Source organism: Scophthalmus maximus, chromosome 9 (assembly GCF_022379125.1).
Source record: "Scophthalmus maximus strain ysfricsl-2021 chromosome 9, ASM2237912v1, whole genome shotgun sequence".
NCBI lineage: Eukaryota > Metazoa > Chordata > Actinopteri > Pleuronectiformes > Scophthalmidae > Scophthalmus > Scophthalmus maximus.
The window spans coordinates 17,096,263-17,120,154 of NC_061523.1; the positions used below are offsets into that span (position 1 = coordinate 17,096,263).

The 23,892-nt window shown below is 42.4% G+C and overlaps 3 protein-coding genes and 1 non-coding gene across 9 annotated transcripts in view; 3 read left to right on the forward strand and 1 right to left on the reverse strand.

Annotated features, from left to right (window-relative positions):
• The first annotated feature begins 52 nt into the window (after positions 1 to 52).
• nkrf (NFKB repressing factor) lies at positions 53 to 5,163 on the forward strand. 3 transcript variants are annotated; one of them, XM_035649252.2, is made up of 3 exons: positions 53 to 406; positions 795 to 919; positions 2,115 to 5,163. In XM_035649252.2, the coding sequence occupies exons 2-3, from the start codon at positions 829 to 831 to the stop codon at positions 4,391 to 4,393; spliced, it is 2,370 nt and encodes a 789-aa protein (XP_035505145.1). In that variant the 5' UTR covers positions 53 to 406; positions 795 to 828; the 3' UTR covers positions 4,394 to 5,163. The 3 variants fall into 3 exon arrangements, with proteins under 3 accessions (XP_035505145.1, XP_035505146.1, XP_035505147.1); XM_035649253.2 differs by lacking the exon at positions 53 to 406 and adding an exon at positions 1,697 to 1,776; XM_035649254.2 differs by lacking the exon at positions 53 to 406 and adding an exon at positions 1,700 to 1,776.
• A 51-nt stretch (positions 5,164 to 5,214) lies between these two features.
• Positions 5,215 to 9,335, reverse strand: ube2a (ubiquitin-conjugating enzyme E2A (RAD6 homolog)). The gene is made up of 6 exons (XM_035649255.2): positions 9,157 to 9,335; positions 7,233 to 7,313; positions 7,071 to 7,096; positions 6,610 to 6,699; positions 6,374 to 6,462; positions 5,215 to 6,231 (listed from the first exon to the last, which is right to left on the reverse strand). The coding sequence occupies exons 1-6, from the start codon at positions 9,198 to 9,200 to the stop codon at positions 6,103 to 6,105; spliced, it is 459 nt and encodes a 152-aa protein (XP_035505148.1). The 5' UTR covers positions 9,201 to 9,335; the 3' UTR covers positions 5,215 to 6,102.
• A 948-nt stretch (positions 9,336 to 10,283) lies between these two features.
• Positions 10,284 to 10,355, forward strand: trnae-uuc. Its single transcript has one exon. It is a non-coding gene; the product is annotated as a tRNA-Glu (tRNA).
• Positions 10,356 to 11,109: 754 nt separating this feature from the next.
• Positions 11,110 to 23,892, forward strand: part of elf1 (E74-like ETS transcription factor 1) — a 32,964-nt gene continuing 20,181 nt past the window's right edge. For 2 of the 4 annotated variants that reach the window (XM_035650395.2, XM_035650400.2), the window contains exon 1: positions 20,471 to 20,779. The gene's annotated coding sequence lies outside the window, so the exon portion shown is untranslated. Of the gene's footprint in view, positions 11,270 to 20,470; positions 20,780 to 20,897; positions 20,916 to 23,892 lie in introns of those variants that run through there. The other 2 variants (XM_035650396.2, XM_035650398.2) reach the window with 2 other exon arrangements.

Genomic DNA, 23,892 nt, shown 5'->3' on the forward strand with positions numbered 1-23,892 from the left:
ACGGGTTGGCCGCAAAGCATTGTGGGTCATTGCGGTGTCAGACGCCATGTTTTTTAGTTTTTTTTTTTTATACCGTAGCCTGACTAGAAAATGGATGCTTCCTACTGTAGCTGAGTTTGTCCGGGGAGGTTGCAACTTCCTATCGCGTAAAAGCAAAGTCCCATTGACGGACACGAATCTTTCCCATCGGTTCGCTGTGAGGACATGAGGCTGACAGAGGGGGGAACAAAGCGATGAGCAGCTTGTCGCTGCTGGGGTTAGCTGGATGCTAGCTGGCTAACGCTAGCAGTCGCCGGGCTAGGCTAGCACGACAACAACAAGCACAGCTCTCCAACAGAACAAGCACGCTTCTCCGGCCCGGCCGAATGGAAGTGGTATAAGTCGGGGGGAGCGGCCACACCTTGAGGTAAGAGTGTGGCAGAAGCTGGTTATCAGACATCTGAATGGGGATTAGTGTGGCGTTGAGATGGAGGAAGCGTGTTAGCCTGTGAGAGATGGAGGTGGATCCCGTCGGCCTACTGCGTCACACCGTCCAGACTTCATGTTCGCACGAAAACCAACTGGCTGTACAGCTTTCAAATTTATATTCGGTAAAAAAAAATATGTAGTATAGTATTAAATGTAGTCAAGTACTGTCGTTTATATTCCAGCCATGGCATGGTGCTCGCGGGTTTAGTCTGTTATTTTGTTGTATCCCCTTACAAGGACTAAGAACATCATGCGTCCATGTGTTTGTCCTCCTCTATCTCCTCCGTCCACTTCACGTCGGACTTGTGTCCCTGGTCTCATCACAGGTATGGCCTGGGTTTGATCTGGACGGAGCTGGTGATGGCAGACGGGACAGACACTGTCGAAATGCCCTCCTTTGACCCAAGTCCTTATTCTGAAGCAAAAAAGAGACCGACTTCTTCTGATGGCAGTGAGTGTTCATGTGCTTTGTGTCTCTTTTGTGTGTGTGAACGTTTTGCGGGAAGACAATACAATATATAAACTGTACATTTCCATGTTGTTATCTGTTGTTTTACTGCTAGATGTTCACCACCAAATGTGGCCAGAAATATTTGTATATGACATGTAAAAGACAGTAATTGAGCAGAGAGGTGGTTTGCTGAGTTTGTGGCGATTCAAACAAATTAAACTTGGTTTCTCAAGTGTAACTTGTATTTCACCTTTTGTACAGGTTAGTGCTAGTATACAAAACATATAAACAAGAATTTAATTTGATGAAAAATGTATAATAAAACTAAATATTAAGTAGTAAGTATTAAAAACAATATAGAAACACAAACTGAAACTAGGATTAAAAAACAAGGTCAAGTTAGATAATGAGTGTGAATAAATCCTTTTGAAAAGTGAATACAATATAATTAATAGATGACCATTAATAAAAGTATGGCAAGCCACATTCTTTATTTTTGTAATTTTCAACAGATCTCATGAAAAATATTTATCTTCATACCTCCCAACCTCTTCAACCTGGCCACGGCCCTCATGCTCACTTAAGATGTAAATCTCAACCATGAGCCACAAATATAAACTTTCATTTTTTCCAAAAATATTTCCTCTTTGTTATATTTAGCCAACGATACTCGATGGGTTTGACTGATGTTTAACTGTGGCGCTCATGTTCATCTTAATGAGGGAACATGTCATCCAGTGCAACATGTGGATCATTTTTGTGTTGTTGTTTTCTTAGCAGTTTTTGGACAACAATTGAGATCTGTAGTACAGAGGAATACGATATACGAAGCTTTGACAACTCTTTCTGATAATAAGGTAAATACAGACCATGACCAGACTTATTATTTATAGACTCAGACCTGTATGACGAGGTAGGGTTATATTATATAACATGTACCTCTGCCTCCTCTATAAGTGGAGATGACTGAAGAGTAAAGTTTTGTTCAGTCATTACTGTTAGTGCTCATTTTAAGTCTTAGACTTGCCTTCCTATTCCAAAAACTTGACAGTTAATTCTGCCACACGTTCTGGATGTCCTGAAGAAATCCTGACGACATTTAGTCCCGAAGAAACCAATGAAATCAATCTCTCTTTTATCATATTGACCTTGTTGTGCCCTTCTGAGATTAAATCTTTTACTTGTGTCATTGCAGGAGACGAGCCCATGAGGAAAATGCCTGTGTCAAAATTTGGTTCCAGGCCTCGATTTGAGCCTGTTCACTTTGTCAGTGGTGGAAGCAGCGGAGGAGCTGGCACCGATGAGAAGGAGAACGACAAGGAGCGCCGGAGGAGTGAGTCATACGGGATGAGACAGTGGGACTCTGAGCACTCTTCCTACAGCAGCACCAGCCGAGCACAGGGCTCCTCCTCCCTGAGGTCTGCTTTTGACAGAGTGTCATCATACAGTTCTGACTCTTGGGGTTCCCACAGAGACAGAGACCGGGAGACTTCCTCGGTTAGTACAAGTGGCTTAGGTTACGGAGGACGTGGATCGGCTGCAAACTTCATGGCAAAATCGCAGCAGGACTACACAGTCAAGTATGAAACCCACTCCGCTCGAAATTCAGACTGCTATTCTCAGCCCCAAAGGTATAATGGATATGGGGGAGCGGGCAGATCAGGAGGCTGGGATTCAGGACGTCAGGGTTTGGGGTATGGCTACCAAGACCGTCCGTCATCAAGCAGGCCGTTCAGCAGAGTGTACAACAGCCCAGGGCAGAGCAGTCCTACCACGTCTCAGTTGAGCTCTTCATCACAGCCTATCCCTATATCTCAGCCAACATTAGATGACAAGCAAAGGCTGATTGCCAGCGTAGCATCTGCGTTGGCTATTGCTTGTAGGGACCCGATGTATATGACCGGAAGTGACTCGCCAAACTATAATTTCATGTTGAGCCGCAGCATTCAGGCCTGCAAGACTAACCCGGAGTATATTTATGTCAACCTGAAGGACATTCCTCAGGCTGATCTGCCGAAGAACAGGAAAGTACCAACAGACGGTTACGCTTGTGAACTGAGATGTCAGGGTGTGTATCTCGCTACCGGATACTCTGGCAGTAAAAACGGAGCGAGGGACCGAGCCTCGGAGCAGGCTGTAAAACTCTTCGTGAAACCAGTCGAAGTCCGCGTTGCGCAGCGCAAATTTAGACATTCAACTGTCAATGACATAGTTGTTTGCCAGATGCATGGCCCAACCCCGGCCTTTTTACCTGCACTCCGAAACCCAGAGGATAAACCAACGCCCAGCTCTAAAGGCCAATACGAGCCTGACAAACGGAAGCACTGGACGGAGTTTGTGGTCATGGACAATGCCCACGACGCCATCTGCATACTCAACAACTCTGCCGCTTTTAATCGCATGAAGATCGACTACAAGTTTGACATCCTCCCCAATAACACTGCTTGGCTGTGCAGCGTCTTTCTGCAGGATGAGCTGGTGGCACAGGCATCAGGCACAAAAAAGAGCTCAAAGCATGCAGCAGCTTCAGAGGCAGTGAGGAAACTTCGCATGAACCAGGCGCAAAGGCAGCAGCAGCAGCAGCAACAACAACAACAGCAGCATCACCAACAACCACAACAACAACAACAGCAACCACAATACTCCAGAGGAAATAACCAATCAGATTCTGGTGGACGCTTTGGGCATCAGGGTGTCAGAAAGAAGCATCTGAGCGAGTTGGTTATCCTGGAAAACTCTGACAATGCTATCTGCATCATTAATGACACAGCACAATTTAATAAGGTAACTGCTGATTACAAGTTCACCGTTCTGCCTGATCATCGCTGGAGATGTGAAGTTTACTTAGAAGGACAGTATGTGGCAGCAGGACTTGGTCCCAAGAAAATAGTGAAGCACATTGCAGCAACTGAGGCTCTGGCCACTTTGAAGCAGACCCAGGCCGTGGTCAAATCCAACCTGCGAAAGGAGGGCCACTGCGATGCCATATCCCGTTCCCAGATCCTGGCTCGCTCTGGTGAAGAGGCCACGAGACAAGAGATAAAAGAGGACAACATCGGCAACCAGCTGCTCCGCAAGATGGGCTGGAAAGGCGGCGGTCTGGGCCGAGACGGTGAAGGCATCGCAGAACCAATCAGAGTGAAGGAGCAGTTTTCTAGGGAAGGTTTGGGCATGGACATGGAGAAAGCAGGAAATCAACTAAGCAAGCGCGACATCGAGGACATCATTCGCAACTACGCCAGCTCAGACCGCCAGGACGATCTCCGCTTCTCCACTGACCTCACCAACGACGAACGCAAACAGATCCACCAGATATCTCAGAAATACGGCCTACGAAGCAAGTCGTACGGACAGGGGCGGCTGCGGTTCCTTATCGTCAGTCGCAAAGTACACAAAGACCAGCTCATTGGCCAACTTTTACAGGAAGGACAGGTGGGGCGATATGAGCTCGTGAAACCTCAGGCCTCGCACTAATTTGCATGCAAAGCAAAATGGCGGGGGGAAAACGGCAACAATTTGTCATTGACCTGGACTTCAGAGCAAATCACATTCAAGTGTAACTGATTAGTTTATACTTGTGTGGTGACAAATCCACATCACTCATGATCAAGTGAGAATCTTTTTCAGGTATCACCAGTGGTTTCTGCATTCCTTTGCCATGAAATGTGTTTTAGCTTTAGCAGGAGCTGTAGGATGAATAATGTCTTCTTTTTTTATCTCCTGCATTCCACGTCCTTTATTTGTTTCACTTTTGCACAAGCTTGTGTTCAGTGCTTTGGTATCATGCCTCGATGATGCTCCATTTATTTCAGGAATTTAAAAAAAATTACTACAAGGATTTTGTCACCCAAATTGTTTTTTTGGTTCTGTTTCATGGCTATTTAAGGAACCTGGCAGAATATGCAGCTTTTCACTGCTTGTTTGTGAACACTGTGGCCAGTCGACTCATGACAGACGGGATTAGAGAGGCATTATCATCAAACAGTAGCTAGGTTCTCATACCAGTCTCGCTGTGGTGATATCTCTATTCAGCAATACCTGCTATGTTGTTTGCTCTTTCAACACCTGGGGATCATTCTACAAGTACAAGCTGCATCCATAACAGGGAGAAACCTTCCCATGGAAACTGTAAGCTGTGATCTTTGTTAAATGTCAGATGTGTTGGTTTGTGTGAGTACAGTTAACCTTGTCTGCTTCTTTTCACAGCTGTAAAATCTGAATAAATTAACTGATCAACCGGCTGACCTTGATTCAGAGGTATGTTTTTGTACCGAGTTTTAAAATCAAACAATGAAAACTTTTTGTATATTTATTTTATTTACAAGAAAATGTACAGTTTGTTACATGGGTTACCAGTGCAAAGTTTTATAATCTGAAAACAAGACACGTGTCCTGTTTTAACAGTGTACTCAGCTCATTACGACAGCTGATTTGTAAGATTGTAAAATAGCGTAAAAATGTCAGCTTCATGAAACACTGCATGAAACAAAGTTAAGTGCCCAGAGAGGGTACGAAAGTCTGTTTCGGTCTCGAAGAGGGACTTAACCTGTTCACCAATATCTAGAACGTTTTTAAAATCCAAGGAATGGCTTCACAAGCACATCTGAGAGAAAGGCATCTGTTGAGTTGACAGCCTGTTAGAGCGAATCGATTTCCATGCCAGGTTAATTTTTCTGTCCCACTGAAAGGCTTTCAAAAGGCGGAAAGAAATAAAACCAATAGGAGTGAAACCACAAACAGAAGGAGAAACACCCATGAACAGTTTTCTTTTTTGTAAATATGAACTGTCAGTATCTACACAGCAAACCACACAGCAATCACATCTTAGTAACGGTCACCGTATCGTCCAGCCAGCTTAAAAACAACAGGTAGAAAAGTGACAACAGAGAGTTCGGTCATAAAACTTAAGAAAAAAAGAAAAGACTTGGGGCATGTAGCAAGTAACCCAGATATAACAAGGTACATTAACTTTTAACAAACACGCTATTGCCCGACATAGCATTCGGCAGGAGTGAATGCCACAACACAACAGCATACAAAAATTAGCAACAGTAATGGGACAAATATATCGAGAGGGATTTTTTAAAGATGTGTCACTTTATTTCTGTGAAATCTCGTTTTCTTGATTGGTGGTTTCTTGATTCTGGGCCGGTTCACTGTTCATACTCGAACGTTAACGTGGGTCAACAGTCGCGCCAACTCTGTTCAACAATTGCAGAAACCCGCTTCTCGTACTCCCTCTTGTTTTCCTGGTACAGCTGGGCTGCTTGGCTATTGGCTGGACTGTTTGGGTTTGGTTCGTCCAGTAAAGACTTCAAATATACAAAAAAAGAGCGTCTGTCAGATTCTATTAAGGTTTTATGAAGTAGACAGTCATTGCATGTATATATCACTTGTTTGTGGATGTTTTTTTCTCCATTAATTATTCATCTGCAGAGACAAGTGTCAAATTACCTGTATTGAAGTTAAGATTGAAGAGACATCATAAGTTGGACTCCAGCGATTCTGAAGAATATCTAAGCATATGCTGCCATCTGCATATACTGTTAAACAGAATGCAGAATATTAAGCTTTTTAAAAGACAGAAAATACAGAAGACAAAAATACATTAAAAAACAAATCTCAAGACTTGCAAATTCTCTAACTGACATTCAGAGCGAGTATCCATCCCCAGGCAGTGGAGTACGTACCATTTGGATGAAACATTTTGGAGACAAATCGCACTGTTGGAGGTTTATTTGGGTATTCCTCTGTGAATTCAATGGTAAGTTTGAAGGTTCCTGAAAGTGAGAAATAATGGCACTGTATGAGTTGAGATGGGTAAACGGAAAACAAAACGGTTAAAAATCAAAATCAATTTGCTGGTTGTTTTGCCAATGTTTTTATGACACTCACAAAAAGACATAGGTTTTTTACTAGTTGAAGAAACTAATCTACTTCTAAAACAGACTCCATCTGATCCACGTAGTTGAAGTTTCTGGGCAAAACAAACTTTCCAGGCACCACCTGTGATCTTCTCATATAACCATATCGATCGATATAATCTAATTTCCACAACCCTGATGTGTAGAGCCCTCATGATTATTTGATTGCCTGATGTCATAGAGCGGATGGGAGAGATAAATCATCAGGATGTGAAGAGAGGACCTACCATCTTCAAAAGGTGTTCCTTCCGGTCTAAAAGAGAGGTAACAGACAAGGTTGTAAATCAACTTGCAAAAAGCACGTAAGAACTTTTAAAATGCTCACAGAACCTGCTGACATACTACAGTAAATACTTATATAGTATATAGTGTTTTACAAATCAACTTACCCAAAAATGACAGCATTCCATACCATGATATTGTTTTCTGATGGGGCCCCACTAACTCCTGCTGGAGGATCCTCTTGCAGTCTGAAAACACAGTGGTATCACAAAATATAGGGGATTTTAGACAGAGCATTAGATATAGAAGTCATATCCATTACTACTAGACGTACTGTCATGTGGCCAACAGAGCAGGTAATGAGTGAAACGAAAAAGTGGTTTTGAGGCTTCCAATTTGAAAATCAGCCAACGGCAAAAGCCTGTTGAATATTAAAACAAGAATTCAAGCTCTACGTTGTATCTCGAAGCATATTGCATATTTAATATGTGAGTTAAGCTTTTATAAGACCTTTAATTACACTACAGAACATGATTTAATACCCGTTTCATGATCATTTGAGGTTATGAAATGTATAAATAAAAATGAGCATGGATGATAAGGCCTATATTTAATTATCGAGTGCATGGTTTTATTGACCTTTATGTACAATTTGTGACAGTTATTCCCAGTTGTATGTACTAATAATTCATTAATTCAAGCTTGATAAGTCATTAATAAGTAATGAGCCATTAATTTAAGGTCTATAATTCTTTTTAACGTCAGGTCAGATGTCTGAGGAATTTCCACTCCGCTCTTGCACAAATTACGGATAAAACCTTTTCATAAGAAGATTTAAAACTATGGCTATGTAAAGTATTTAAGCAGCACAAATCCTCTTTTTTTCTTTTCAAGACTTTTCCAGAGATGGAAATATCCTGTACACACGTTATAACAGGATACTAACTAATAAGAAGATTTTCATAAGAAGATTTAAAACTATGGCTATGTAAAGTATTTAAGCAGCACGAATCCTCCTCCTTTTCTTTTCAAGACTTTTCAAGAGATGGAAATATCCTGTACACACGTTATAACAGGATACTAACTAATAAGAAGATTTTCATAAGAAGATTTAAAACTATGGCTATGTAAAGTATTTAAGCAGCACGAATCCTCCTCCTTTTCTTTTCAAGACTTTTCAAGAGATGGAAATATCCTGTACACACGTTATAACAGGATACTAACTAAGTATTCATCTGGACTTTTAGGTTTCGCGATCACAGGGAAGCATTATTACAAGTGGTAATAAATAATTAGCAGGGACTCATTCAGTTCAAATGATTTACCTGCTCGATCACTCCAACCACTCTCTGGTGGATGTTTATCGCAGTGCAAACCATTAGTAACCACATGTATGGATTGAGTTCTGTTGAGTTTGATCGTACTCCGGATTAGGGATTTGAAAAGACCAACATGTGCCACAGCAGACTGTCTGCAGGGGTTTAGTGACTGGCCGGCAGATGGTCGCTTATCCTCGCAGGCTTGGACGAGTGATCTATGACGGCCGGGGGACCGGAAGCTCCCTCGACCGCTCGCTCTGCATTAGGACGGTGAACGTCTACACCAACGCGAGTGAACGACCATCTGGCTGCTGGCTGCAGCTGCATCCTCGAGCACCTCGTACACATTTGCAGCCCACATGTGAATCACACATCCGCACAGACGTCGACAGCTTCGAGGGAAAGTGGCCGTGTTAGTTTCACTGCACCGGGTTACACCTTCAAATACCAGCAGTGGGCACAAGTCACCGTATCGTCGATACTCCTGGCGGCTAACAACTGGTGTCATCGCCCTCAACCAGGAACGTTGACAATCATCGGTATAGGTCAACATCTCAGCCTTCGTCTTGTGAATACTACACAAATAATCGCAGGTGTTTATCCACAAACAGATATGATCGCGATTAAAACCCGACCAGTATTAATGTGTGTGTGTGTGTGTGTGTGCGAACGATTATTATTGGATGGAGCTGTTTCAGAATGCTATCGCAGGCTAGCTGTAACAAGCTAACCTCAGGTCGCTACTTCTCTGTTCCATATTCTTTTCGCTCACCGTTTAAAATCCCTCATTAAACGTCGTCTTGCTGGAGTGGACATCTTGTTTACGCGCGAGCCCCTGACTCCTTGGCACAGAACGCGAGCGGATCGAGTGTGCGGGAATGTTGTTTTCTTCTCTGCCGGTTCGCTATCTCGATTCCTAGCTCGCTAGCCGACGCTCACCAGATTGACAAATAATTGGCTGCCCTTGCGAGTCCACGGGCGCTACCACTTTACACCAGAAGGGGGACATCGCTCGACGAGCGGGTCCAACCCGGTGAACCGTGCACGCCTCATGAACACGAACTATCAGAGTCAGTGATCACGGTGCTGTCAAATATGCGCGTTAATTCCTGTAAACCACTTTAAGCTTGTTGTAAACGCTTGTTGTTTTTTTGTGCGAAATGCAGTCAACCTCCGTCTCCACACTTGGATCATTCCAGCAGAAATTACGTCATATGTTTAGCACCCATATTCAGTTCTGAACGCAACAAATATCATCGTTTTTAAGGTTTTATCCTTCTCTTCTTCCTGAAATTCATATTTACCTTCGCTAATTTAAAGATTAATCTGACCCTTGGTGAATTAATCACTTCAGGTATAAGCCTCGACGGTTCGTACTAAGGTAACTATGGCTGACATCCTGTGTTCGAGTATACAGTAACATGAAATGACCACTAGATGTCACCTACGACGTAGTAAAATATACACAACAACAGTTGTAACATCATCAGGTAAATGTATCTACACTTTTCGCCTTTATTTTGATTGAACAAATAATAGCAAAAAGACAGAGCTGATACATCACTATGACATCGCGAATAAAAAAAATCACACGAAGTATCAAATATATAAATATATAGTTTTACAAGCTTTCTTGATTTTAAAAGCATTATTGCTTACAGTGTATTTCGAATATAAAGGAAGATGGTGTGCAGTTTGAGAAAAGTACATGTTCACCTACAAATAATAATCCTACTATTAATATAGTAATAATAGATAACCAAATAGTGCATGTTCAAAAGAAAGGGAAAATTCAGAGTAAATATGCTGATCTGATGTTAATCTGACATCTTGACATCATTTTCGAGAATCAAACACTTTAGTTATTTAAAATGTGAATTTCACCTTTCGCACACGGATTCCCATATGGTCTAGCGGTTAGGATTCCTGGTTTTCACCCAGGCGGCCCGGGTTCGACTCCCGGTATGGGAACTGCTCTTTTGTCGTGGACAATTTCTTTTGATTTTCTCTTCAACCCGATGTTTGACCTAACATAACATTACAACTCCATCAGCACATGAAACACCCAACGAAAGTCTGCTCTTCTGAACCATCGTTCGACATGTGGTCATCATTTCCACAGAAACGACTGCAGACCCCGCCCCTCGAGGAGGAGTTAACCCCAATTGCTCTCGTCTCTCTCTGAAGGGCCTGGACGTTACCGGAAGATTCCCACATTCACTCATAAACATGTCTGTGCCAGCACTTATCGTGGTCTAAAAAAAAAACGGTCGACTTCCGTGCAAATTTGACCGAATCGCGTTGAGCCGCTGACAGACAGATCACCGGTGAAAGCCACACCTGTGACCGCTCAGATACCAGCTTCACGGGTCTCCGCATTAAGTGCTGGTGGTCGACAACGGATGTAGTTTTTTTTCATTATGAACTTTTTATCAATTGTAAAGAGGACGCGGACACTCAACAACTTTTTGCCGCCCTTGTTCTCGTAGCGTGTTTTCTGGTCGCGCCTCCACGCGTGTTCCTCAACGACACTCCGCTGTGGGGTTCGCTCGCTCAGTGCCACCGGGCTGCCGCGGCCAAAACGCTGGTCGGGGCCAATCGTTTCCCAGGAAAATGTGACTGCTAGGAATTCCCCACGCATCATCAGCCCCTGTCGGAGGGAAGAACTGCAACCTTGTGTCGGGCGGGGAGGGGGGGGGGAGCGGGAGGGGGGAGCTGCCCGGCCGACTGACTGTGTGAGGGATGATGTAGCGTTGGTACCGTTTTGTCTCCGACTGGCACCGCGGAGGATAATGTTCTTCTAACGTCGCCGTGGTTCGCGAGGACACACGCGCCTGTTGAAGCTCCAGGGGAAGGCGGATGAGAACTTCTCACTGAAACACACGGTTAGTCCACTCAAGAGTTTGAAAAACAAACAAACAACAAAAAAAACGTGCTTTCTTGTAAGTGTAACGTCATCTTATAACACGTTATCTCCCTGTGAGCTCAAGTTGAGATACTGTACATTCATATTTTGCAGCCTCTCATGTGAAACTATATGTTTGTTTGTTTGTTTTTTACAGATAATAATAGGAAATGTTGTATGATACGATATTAGTCTGTACACCAAAGGCCTTTGCCCGTGTGAAACACTTGGTAGTGAAGTTAGTCCAGCTGAAGGGGCATGACTGAGCTCATATGGTGGAGCTGTCTCCTGGATTCATGACCTGCAGGCTTGTGCTCTGTCTGCCCCTCCATAGATTACTGTGACTCCCCTTTGTGTTAGTCAGCTGGCATGTGACTGCACTGCTGGTGTGTGTGTGTGTGTGTGTGTGTGTGTGTGTGTGAGATAGTTAACATGAAGAAGAGCTTTCCTTTTGTCCTCCATTATCAGAAACACATAGCCTTGACCCCTGGGACGGTGATGTCTGACGAGCGTAAATGGCAAAGCTCCTCTAGTTTCGGCTTCTAAAATGTGGATGTCTGCTATTTCTTCTTCTCTTCTGCGAGAATGAATTTATTATCTTTTGGGGTTTTGGATCATTGGATGGGTAAAATGAGCTAACGTGGCCTCTAGGAAACTGGGATGGGCAATTCGAACTATTTTACAACCAAGAAAATAAGACGCAGACTTAGTGGCAGCCCGATTTTGTATCACCGGATAAGAAATACGTTAGCGGCCATTGCTCATCTGACTCCACAATGTGTTCACTACTCCAGTGACAAAGTCTCATACTGAAAATATTCAATAAAAATGAGAGAGAGAGAGAGAGAGAGAGAGAGAGAGAGTCAAACACTCACTGAGATGTGTCTGAGGACAAATATGAATGAATGTTTACTGCCTTTACAAATATGTCTGTAATGCTTGCCAGAGTAGGGTATTTATTTTTTTAAATTGTTGATCAACCCTGTTTTGTGGCAAGTCTAAATGTTTGCCAGATGTTTACATTTTTGGCCCAAGATGCTTGTATCATGGGACGGACAAACACAATCCCATTGGTCAACTGCATTGGCTCCCTTCAGAGGAGGCGGCGGCCATGACGCAGAGGGAAGAGGAGAGTTACAGGCTCTGAGCCTGTCAGGGCCACTAGAGACAGGACCAGCTGGACCCACCAACCCTTCACCCAGCCTCTCGGCCCTCCCCTCCAGACTTCCCATGGTGGGAACGCTGTCAAAAGCTTGCGGATAATTTGAAACTTCAATCCACTGAAAGCAATTATCCAGAACAAGACTTTCCGAATATACTCCAGTGTGGAGTCGTCCTGTTTGCTGCATGTGCCGTTGTTTCAGAGACATGCTCCTACCCACACATCCAGCCTCTCCTTTGCCCTCATACTCTCCGCTTTGATAGCATTAATGATGCACAGCCTTCGAGTGATTATGTTCGATTGTGTGTGTGTGTGTGTGTGCACTGCAGACAGTGTGGTTTAGGACGAGGCAGTTCCCAGTAGCCTACTCATCCTGTGACAGTGATGTCACCCTCAGCAGTCTTGAGCAGCAAAAGCAGTGTGATGATGGAGAGCAGCTCTGCGCCGTGGACTCCTCCGACATCAGGCACCTCTTCCTCTCCCTTGTCCAAGATGTACCCGTCTGCCATAATGGGCTTCTGGATATTGATTTGACTACACAAAAAGATAGAACTGAGCTTTTATCTTATTTAGAAAGCAGCACTCCAGTTTCACAAAAGCTTTCAGAGTGGCCTTGCAAGAGACAGGGAAAGCCAGCGGTTCCCATCCCTGTTCAGAGATAATTGAGTGTCCAGGAACTAATGTGATATTGTATCACTCAGAGCTTTGATGATACTGTAACTGTCCACACATACACTTAAAGTTGACCTGCTTACTAACTCCCGAAAACTTAAAATCAAAGTCATGACAGACAAAACACTTTCTTCACTAAAGGAGCCTTTTTCTCTTTGGTGTGAATCATTGTAATTTGGTGCCATAGGAATGATAACCACAAGATGGCAATGTTTATATGCTCTGGCTAAACAAACAATCCTGTGAGGTGACTGAAACCTGAAATGACTTGCACAAATGCAGGAACCTTTTGAAAAGAGAAATAAAACTGTTGAACTTCCTGTTTTTTAACATTTAGGGGGGAAAAACACCCTGTGTTGGACAGTTTTCTGTTGAGGGCTCGCAGGGGAACTGCAATTTGCAAAGTTCCTGAATTGTTCGCTGCTAGTTGACCACCCCAGGCTTCTGTCACCTGAATTTCACCTTGTGGAACACGTTTGTTTGCCAGGCAGCGACTGGACATGACGTCAGAGAGAAACGGGAGATGAGGGAATTTCCACCTGTAACCTCATTCTTCGCTCATGCTGCCTTTCTCACTCACAGGCCATGTGACGCGGACGAGTCATCGCGGCTCAGTTTCTCCATGAATCTCTGCCTTGTCATGATGTAACCCAGTGTTGCCGCCGGGACTATTTTTAGCATTTAAGAGACGACAACTTGTCTGTAGTTAGTTCTGAAATTAGTCTTGAGGGGGGGAACAAGAAACTGTGACGTGAGCTATACAAACAAAAAAATTCTAGTCTGATGCATCATGGTAATATTGTCTTCAACAATGTTGAGGTTCGAGTGACTTGTGCAATATTTCTTTCTTCATTTCAATTAGCTTTTTACATCTTTGATATCTATATCATAACAACATATCATTGAGTAAATGCTGTCTTCTTTCCTATTCAATACACGTCTCAATTGCACGCCATGCAAAATAACAGCACAGTTTTAAATTCAATTTAATATAGTTTCATCTGTATTGCACAAAAATATAAAATACATCATCTCAAGGCAGTTTGCAGAATGTGGTCCAGACCTTAGAATATTACAGAGACAATGTTGGGTTTTTGTTGTTTTTTTTTAAATTCAGGAATCATAAAATTACAAATTGAGGCAATAGTAGTGTTAATGAAGCGAGAATAGACAATATTATTATAAGACGATATAAGAATCACAGTGTTACCAGTAGGAAGCTACAGCCAGCAGCTGGTTGTCTTAGCTTATCCTAGCGTTGCTTAGCAATTAAGACATCACATTCGTTTATATTCAGCTGAAAAAGATGAAATCCCTCAGATACTATAAAATAACGAGAAATAACATTTGGCCTCTGTCACATAACCTCAGCCTCAGACTTTCTCTATAGGAGGAAGTACTCTGGGATGAATCAGAGTATTTAGTGTTCACTCTGGCAGCGTGTTGACATCATAAGAGTAGTTAACCACATTACTTGGATATTTTTATCGTGCCCGCCGAGGTCCGTGGAAGCACACAGTGTATTAAGCTGTAGCACTGATGTATGTGTAATTACATTAAAGAGTGGCTTGGCTCATAATGTTCCTCTTACTGTAGTTTGACCACACAAAATAGTTCGTCACAAAAATAGAAACTGGCTTTGTCTGCAACTCTGGGGCACATAATGACACTTCACCCTGTCATTTTTTATGTCTCTCTGAGCTAATGAGTTAGTGGTGAGTGGCTCACAGAGGCTGCCCGTGAGTCGGCTGCGCTGGTGTTGCTCGATTCCAAACTCTTTCAACAAATGAATGTGACTAAAATATGCAAAGACAGAAATTGCAGTTAGCCCTGTCAGCTGACAGGCAGTTGTCTGTCGTAACCGTCAGTACATTTTGTCATCTCTTTTTGTTAATTTCAGTGTGACAGGCAGCTTCATGCTTGTTGAATTATTTAACTGCATGGAGCCTAATCTAGGTCCTGTGTGACGGAGCAGTATGCTCTTAAGGCCTCAATCGCATTTTATTAATAATGACCTTTTGATAAACTGGGGCTCTCTGGTTAAAAACTGCTGGTTGATGTCGCACACTGGAGCCGGCGTGCTTTTCTCTTCGTCCCAAATTAGCTGGTGGGACCTCAGCGATTGTTGATATGATAATATGTGTGTATGAAAAACAAGTATGGTCGGTAACTTGACGTTGCCATGAACCTTTTTCAGCCAGTCTCTCAATGCAGATAGCTGAAATAGCCCACAGATGTGTGATGTGATCTGGATGGTTGGCCTTGCCTTGTGTATTTAATATTTAATAAGTTGCAGTCTGTGTGGGGCTCTGGCAGCAGTATTGATACTACACCTGCCAGGAACTGTTTACAAAAATATGTTGTATTATGTTTTTTTGTCCTACACACCCAGAAAATATATTGGAAACTATGATAATTCCACCTAGAGCTAATTGTTTTCCACATGTCCACTGTTTATATAACGCTTAGTACATTAGCTGCTGTCGGTATCTTCATATTTTACTAACGGATAATCACCACTGTGATCAAATATGATGCACTTAACACTAAAATGCGTCTTTGTAAAACTAAAAGAGCGTCTCACCAGGAACGGCTCCAAGTTAAGGGGGGATTTGCTAATTTTTCGCTGGAGTTTACTTTGCCTCCTGTCTCGTCTGCAAGGAGGAAGCTGCTTTTCTCAAGGAATACAAACCCAAAGAGCATTTCGCTGCTAAACAAACCAACTTAACATGCAGAGCTGTGCCAAGTATGGGGGACAGGAGAGGGGAAGACAAGTTGCTCAGCTTTGGAGTGTGTGTGGTTAAAATTGTCGGGTTTTTTAGCAGCAGCCCCCCAAGGAAGATGTACGAGTGTTTGGGACTCCTTGTTTATAGTGTCTCTCCAAGGAGTCATTTGCTTGTGTGCACATGTTTAATGTCACGTGTCCCCAGCAAAGTCCTGTTAACTGAACACCACAGTGAAGTCTGTCTGCTGCGGCCTGTGGTCTGTGCATCAGTCTCAGCACTGAGGTGCTAATGAATCACACATCCAGTGGGCTGAGCGCTTTCAGTTCTCTGAAAGCATTGTCTGTGTAGCTGCGCACTTACACAGCTCATTGTTAGGTCGTTATGTCTATAGTCATACTCGGTCAACAACACAGTGAATCATGTTAGGTCCTGGCTAAGCCCGGGATGTTCTCTGTCCGTGAATGATCATGTTTTCATTGCACATTGAACACACTAGATCGTTCCAATTGAAAAGTCAGATCTCAACCAGTCGGCCACAACAACTGCGATATTTGCACATCACCTTGGTTGTCTTCAATCGTGAGGAATCAATCCACACCTGACAGATGTTTTTTGTGTGTTTTCTCCTGTTATAATTCATTGTCCATCTCGGCGGGGTTAATTAAGAGGCCTTTCTGGCGTCTTGTTGCCCTCATTTAGTTTCCCCAGTGAGGTTTACTCTCTGTTCTGTTCTGTTGACTAGCGTCTGACAGCCTCGGCTGAAAGCTTCCCTGTCTTGTACTCGAGCGGCTGGAGCGGCCATCAGATGACCTCCAAGCTGCTCAAATAATTCTGTGCGTCATCCAAAGACTCCCATATCTCATCCTGTCAAGGATTGTTTCAAAATGTTTGTTTGGCCTTATGAGTCCTTCGACATAATTCATCACCGAGGGATCTGAATTCTATGATTACAGTTCCCATTGGAGTATGAATTTGTTGGGTACAAAATTTGTAGGGCATGCCGAGATAAAGTGTGTCATATGAAGTGGGAAACAAAGTGAAAACAAAAATTTCAAAGCCGGGAGCACCGATCCTATTTTAGGGCTGCGTTGTACTAAAATTTCACTGATAAAATAAGCATTCGGGCTGAGATAACACTTATGAATGTTTAATGTCAGATGTTTATTGCCTTGAAATGTATGTAGTATCGTGCATAACTGAAATACTGTCAAGTAAACAAGTTAACAATATATGTATAGATATAGATTACAGTCATATGTCCCTGCACTGATCAGGGGTCAAGGCCTTTTTTATTTCCCTTTTGTTAATACAGCACCGTGTGTGTGTGTGTGTGTGTGTGTGTGTGTGTGTGTGTGTGTGTGTGTGTGTGTGTGTGTGTGTGTGTGTGTGTGTGTGTGTGTGTGTGTGTGTGTGTGTGTGTGTGTGTGTGTGTGTGTGTGTGTGTGTGTGTGTGTGTGTGTGTGTGTGTGTGTGTGTGTGTTCAAACTGTCGATTTAATTGAATTTGATCCACTGACTTGAGCAATTGAAGCGTCTTCACTGTAATTTGAGTATGGCTGTAATTTGTTGTGCAAAAATCTTGGTGAGTTTGCATTCAGTATTGCAAAAGATAATTAGAGGGATTGTAAATTCTGAGGAGAGAATATCTGCAGTTTTCTTTTTGGCACTGTTCAAGTGAAGTTACACAATAACATAATTATTCACTTGCGTCTTTACAGTTTAGTCCTGATTTGAGGACAATCAAACATGTGTGTTTGGTGTCATTATAGTGGACACATTCTAAATATATATTGCTTGTCTGTTCCTCCTCTCAGAGTCCTCCTGACCCTAATAGGATTATATACCAGAGCTTGGACCCATGTCAGAAGATTGATTTCTTATGAAGTATTTTTATGCTAAGAAGTTAAAAAAGGCAAGAAATCCTGTCACTTACTTTGTGAATGACTAAAACTGTTAACTAGTAACCAAAACTACAATCTTGCTTTTTATGTCAGTCAGCTGTTGACTGGTTAATAGAATAATCATTTAAGTGTGACTCTGTATTTTGTGTATCATCATGAATAAGGATGATTCACGAATGGCTTCTGTCATTAAATAGTTTTTTTTTTGATACATTGAAAGGTGTCCTGAACCAACTGACCAGCAAATTAAAGTGCAGGAACGTTTTGTATTTTTTGAATGGCTTTAAAAAGCTCATCGAATTCATTCTGAACTCTTGTATGTTCTGCTAGGAAGTGTTGAGTTGAATGCATATTACATTAATGATCGTAGATATTCTGCTGGCACTTCAAATTAGAATTACTGGACAGATGGATATTCTCTATCCTGCTCAGTAAGATGCTGACTGCTCGCCTGTTTCATGCATGTTACTGTAGTTCCTCTAGCAAAACAGGACAACGCGACAAGTCAACGCTCTCTCTGACTCTGAAGACATTGGCTCCTCAGTGTTTATTGAAACAGAGTAATGAAGTGTTTTGATGCCGGCCATGCCCTGCTATCAATCTATTTACTCCTTTAAACGTATCTGTTTGGGAAAATAGTTTTTGGACACAGCTGATTGCCCACAATATGCTGAATTTGTGCATTATAAAAGCTTGCAGTCAGAGAGACCAGCACTGCAGATCTCCAGCATTTCCTCAGAGCATTAAACATTTCCTCTCCTTTGATGTTTTTTGTTTTCATCTTTCAGAGTAGATAATCTGTGTCGAATTTCGATTCGGAGACTTTTTAAGATCTGTAAAAAGGATGAACTAAAGCCCAAAATGAAAAACTGAGCACAGCACAAGCGTGCTGCTCTCACACCATAGAATAAAATTGATTCACCACATCCCATAATGTTGATGTATGCAGCAGTACTTCTTTAGGCCTCAGATAATTAAAAAAGAAAAATTACCACGTCGGTGTTTTAACCACAATTCATTTGATCTGTAATGATTTCGTAGACTAACACACAAATTAAACTTGCCTGTGTACATGCATGTGTATGTTTTTTATATTTTTACATAATTGTCCTGGATTTTAGCAGCTCTGTGGCGTGTTAGTCTTTTGAGCTTATATCACAAGAAGAGCACAGTTTCCACAAAGGCTTTGTGGGACAGTATTTCCACAGGCAGTGATAAATGGAGCTGGTTTGGTGTAACTTTCCCTCACAGCACGGTTATCAATTCGCTCTGAAGCAAACAGCTGCTCTCAGCTGAGCCGAACCAGGGCCAGGAAGAGTTCATGTCACGATGAGAGCGCTCAGTGGAGATTGAGAGGGTGATTTGAGGGTCTGAGACAAACGGACCCCTACAGTTGCAACTGAGCTTAATGGGTTCATTTAAAAGAACGTATATCTCCCCAAGACCTGTGTTGGTTCTTTCCTAATAATTCACTTAGAGCTGCAACAGTTCATCGATTACTAAATTAATTCGCCAACTATTTTGATAATCGATTAATCAAGTAGATTTTATAATTATTTTTCTCAATATTCTCTGAGTTCAACTTCTCAAACGTGAATATTTTCTGGTTTCCTCACTCCTCTATGACAGTAAATTAAATATCTTTGGTGTGTGGACAAAAAAAAACATCCTCTTGGAGTTTGGGAAGCACGATCAACATTTTTCACAATTTTATGACATTTTATGGACCACACAACTAATTGATTAATCAATGATAAAAATAATTGTTAGTTGCAGCCCTATTTCCTTTTTAAAACAAGTTTTATTTAGACATTTGCTTCCGTTAGATATACAACACGGGCCTTTCCAGTGGAAAACATTTTTGTTGCACAGACAAGAGTGAAGACACAGAGAGCTCATCACTCACCACAGACCACCACTTCCTGTTTGCTCGAATATAATTTCTGATAAAGATGCTTATCAAGTCTCAGCTCTATCTCAGTACACTGAACTTAATAAAATGTCTCAGTGAAAAAATATGTGATACTTTCTGCGCATTGCAATAAATCAGTGAGATGAATACTCGAGTTATTGAGATCAACTTGTAAAGCATGTGATGATTGTTCACAACAGGAGCTTACCCGTGATCATGATCACTGAATCCTGAAGAGGAGGAGGGGTAGAAAGATTTTTTTTGGGGGGGGGGGGGGCTTTCTGAGGTGACACTTGCTCATGCCTAAACACATTTGACTCCATTTCTCTCTACCTCACACTGGTAGAATTTGTTTTAAGGGGCTGTCTAGTGCAGGGAGAACAACTCTCCCACAAGTCAGCAGCTTAACTGGCTCGGTGACATGGCCAATAGACTCATGGTTCATTGTAAGTGTTTTAATGCGACACAAAGTGATGTGAACTTTAGTTCTGAGCTGCCACACAGATTTTAATCACCACGCCTGGCCCACATTGTATGGGCAAAGTCTAAAGTGAGTGCATACCTGTCCAACTGTTTACCTACACCTCCAGCACTCCTCCGCCTCTGCAGGAGAAACCCGTCTGTCGTCTTTCGTGTTGTTTGAGGTGTGGCCCGCTGGTTGGACCTCTCCGCTCTCCCCTCCCCCGCCGAGGCCCCGACCAATCCCTGCGCAGGAGAGCTCACCTGAAAGGATTTGCATTCAGGGCCTGTACTCGTCGCTGATTGGCCAGGTGAAGCCCTCTCTGCCTCAGGGCTCCCTTACCAATGGCGACAGTGCTGCGTGACTCACAGGGAGAGGACAAGTTGCTTCACTACACTTCTCCTTTTTTCTAACAGCAGCCATTGCATTGTCTTTTTTTTTTTTTTCGGCCTCTTCAGTTTTGTTTTGTCGCCGTGAGAGAGACGCGTGTGTGCAGTGGTCCACACATTGAGAAACACCTTTTGAATGCACCGTGGATTATTCTCCGCTTCGCTTTTTGTTGCCTTTTCTTCTTCTTCTTGATTTCCATTGGTTACTAAGATCGAGACCTGCTTGGTTGCTACCATGGACCTTGTCACCCGAATCCAGTGTCTTTGAGGTTAGTGATGAATAATTCTTCCCCTTAACACACTTGTCCCTGTTTTTATGTTTTTTTTGTTCATCGGAACAAATGGCTTGAAAGGAATTTTCTTATATGACGTAGTTACCATACATGTGTATTTGGAAGCAGACAGGTGAGGTGCATTTTTGGTTTAATTGTATTATTTTCGTTAGCATGGGTTGTTGAATTTCTCTTGAGGGAGCTTTAACCTTTCATGCAAGTTCAGTTGATATACTGGTGTGTGTGTCGTCGTCGTCCCCCCCCCCCCCCCCCCCCCCCCACATCTATCTTCCTCCAAACCTATTTGTGTATTTAAAGTAGTTCCACCGAAAAACAGCCAGTATTTATAATAACATGATGACTCTCGTTTTTATGGCGCTTTACTTTGTGGCATATATCGAACCGTTTCCCTCAAACTCCTTTGACACTTAATGGTTTGACACCGTGTGAGACCAATAATATGTTTGAGTTTTCGTGTTTCTCATTTTAAAAACTAATCAAATTTTTTTTAAACTGATATGTCTGCTGCTTTCTTTTATGAATTCTTGCCTTATATGGCTTGTTGAAGCAAGGGCGGGAACAGTATTTTGCAAGCCCCTTGACCAAGCCCACATGTATTTTTCTTGGTGTGTGCTCATCAGTAATTAGACAACATGTCAGCTTTGATCCTTCTGTGCTTTTCAGACTCAATACAGTTGTTATCAAAGAAGAAAAAGAGAGAAAAAACACTAGTTTTGCTGCTGTTGCTCTGCGCAGTCTGGTGCATGTCAGTCGTGAAGTGCTTCATGCATCAATGTATTAAGTTCATTGGAACAGAATGTTGCTCATCTTGTAATGTGAGGGCTGCAGAATGGCTGCAAGTCAACTCACAGGGAAGTTTGAACACAGTGTTTTGCTTCCTCTTTTATTAACTGACCTTCCCTAAACCTCTGCTTTTTTTATTCGCCATCTACCTGTTAAATGATTGTGCTGTTGTTGAGTATCTGTTTCTAAAAAAGCTGCACAGTGCAGCACAAGATAAAAGCACGCTTCCTGTTTCACCCGAAATCCACTCTGCACTATGTGGACCACAGAAGTCATGTGCTCGTACAATTTCGGTGAATAAACTGTTAGTTTGAAGCAACGTTCGGATTTCACACTCACTTGCTATCGAATCTGTCCTCAAATCCTGCTCGAGTATCTCCACAGAGCTTTGTCCTACAAATGTCCAGAACCAGTGCAGGCCGAACATTCTCATCCAATTTTGGTCAGTCAGTTTTGTTTTTTTTACGTAGTTTTTTTTACCGAAGCTTGTGATTGTTTCATGTGTTTGGCATTCAGAATTGATAATGTTGATGTAATGTCTGACGTTGCTTTCAGTTGGGGCCTTAGACAGGGGACTGAGAAGAGGTTACTTTACAGAAGCACAAAATAAATATCTCTACAGTATACTTTCTCATTTACTGAATTGTCGTTGGGTGTGGATCGCTTGGCCTTGCACTGGAAGAGCTTATTAGTTGTTTTTCTGTATTTGTCTTTTAACACCTGACTCAATGAGAGAATGGCTCTGTTGTGTTGAGTAGGTATGAGTTTGCATTTGACCTAGATTCTTCATTATACTCTATGCCCACCTTGATTTGGATTGTAAATGAGGCACTCGTGTCTCAGAGGGTGAACTCGTACTGTAGCTGCTGTTGAGCGAAGCTTTGTGTGAGAGTGGCTGGTGAAGAGAAGGGAGGGGGGCTGGACGGTAGTGTCAGGTTGGCTCTTCTTTCAATACAAAGTCAACAAGTCCCAGACTGTAATTAGATCATTAGGCTTGGGCAAGATGATGGAGACATTGCAAGAGAAGGGTATGACGAGGTGGAGCTTATTACTGTAGTCCCAGGCTCCCAGCAATGCTCAGATATGTAAAAATGTATGATAATAACCACAAAGCCCCCTTTGATTGTTCAGGTACAATCAGTTTTTTTATGCCTTGAAAGGACCAAGTGCAGACATCAGTTTTTAAAACAAGGAAATAGTATATATTGATAGTCATATTATGCTGGAATGGGGTAAATTATATCTTCTAACTCATAGTGAAACTGGTCGGTAAACGTCTTGTTTACCCACGGCCGTTATCTTTTCATAAACCGGGCCGGCTGGAAAATGTTAATAGGAGAAAGCAGAATCGGAGCTCGTGTCCTGTCCTGATGGTTTGCTTGGCAGTTTTCAACGATGGATTTGCATGTTTCCATGTCAGTTCCTCCATTTCTTCTTTGCCATTTTAATTTCCACAGCGCTCTCTTTTTCTGGAGTGGATGGAGGCTTCATGGCTGGAGAAGTAGGCTTGTGACGGGAAGTTTGAGCTCCTGTGACCATGCTGGGAAAATCTGGGTGGGGAAAGTTAATGTGTAACTCTCTCCTCTGTCTCAACAGCTACAGCCACGGTGCCACCGAGCAAGGCACATGATGTATTTCCAAGTGATTCAGACATAGCTACACCACTCGTGTATGCCGGTGTACTCAGGAAAACCCTCCCTTGATAAATAAAGTTAAATTGATTGAGCAATTGCCTCCTAATGTTGCAACTGTTTCATATTTTGGAGCTTGCTGGGACTGGCAGCCGGTTGTTCTGGAGTATATGACAAACCAAAGCTGTGATCATCACATCTAAAAACAAGAGCCCCCCGCCACAAAACTATTGTGAAGTCTGTCTCTAGCTTGGAAATGTTACCTTGATTTTGATCAGAAAAGCTGTGATCATGCTTTTTTCTCCTCGAGTATTTTTACTTCAAATGCATTTCCTTAGAAATAAAAAGGATGTGATGTAATACTGGACTTTTCAGCGATTGTAAAAACCCTGCTTGTTTAAACTCCGTGGCTCAATTCTTTCAGTGATTTTTATTCTTTCCTATGTGGATGAAGTGGGGGGAAGTGAAAAGACTGGATTCTACACCATGTAAATACAAAGTTTCACATATCACATCTTTTGAAACAGACTCATTCGAAGATTTTCACTCTTTTTTATCACATAAACATTAAACCTTAAGCCCACCAGAAACCGTCAAAGACCAGAGCTCCCAGTCCATACTTGAAACCTTATTTTCTTATTCAGTCACTCCAGAAGTGCACAGATCTGAGGCTCC

Coding starts and splice junctions, on each gene's coding strand:
- nkrf (XM_035649252.2), top strand. CDS start 829: ATGGCAGACGGGACAGACACTGTCGAAATGCCCTCCTTTGACCCAAGT. Junction 920..2,114: donor ACCGACTTCTTCTGATGGCA/GTGAGTGTTCAT, acceptor GTGTCATTGCAG/GAGACGAGCCCATGAGGAAA.
- ube2a (XM_035649255.2), bottom strand. CDS start 9,200: ATGTCCACTCCAGCAAGACGACGTTTAATGAGGGATTTTAAACG. Junction 6,700..7,070: donor AGGAACACCTTTTGAAGATG/GTAGGTCCTCTC, acceptor TCTCACTTTCAG/GAACCTTCAAACTTACCATT. Junction 6,463..6,609: donor CAAAATGTTTCATCCAAATG/GTACGTACTCCA, acceptor TCTGTTTAACAG/TATATGCAGATGGCAGCATA.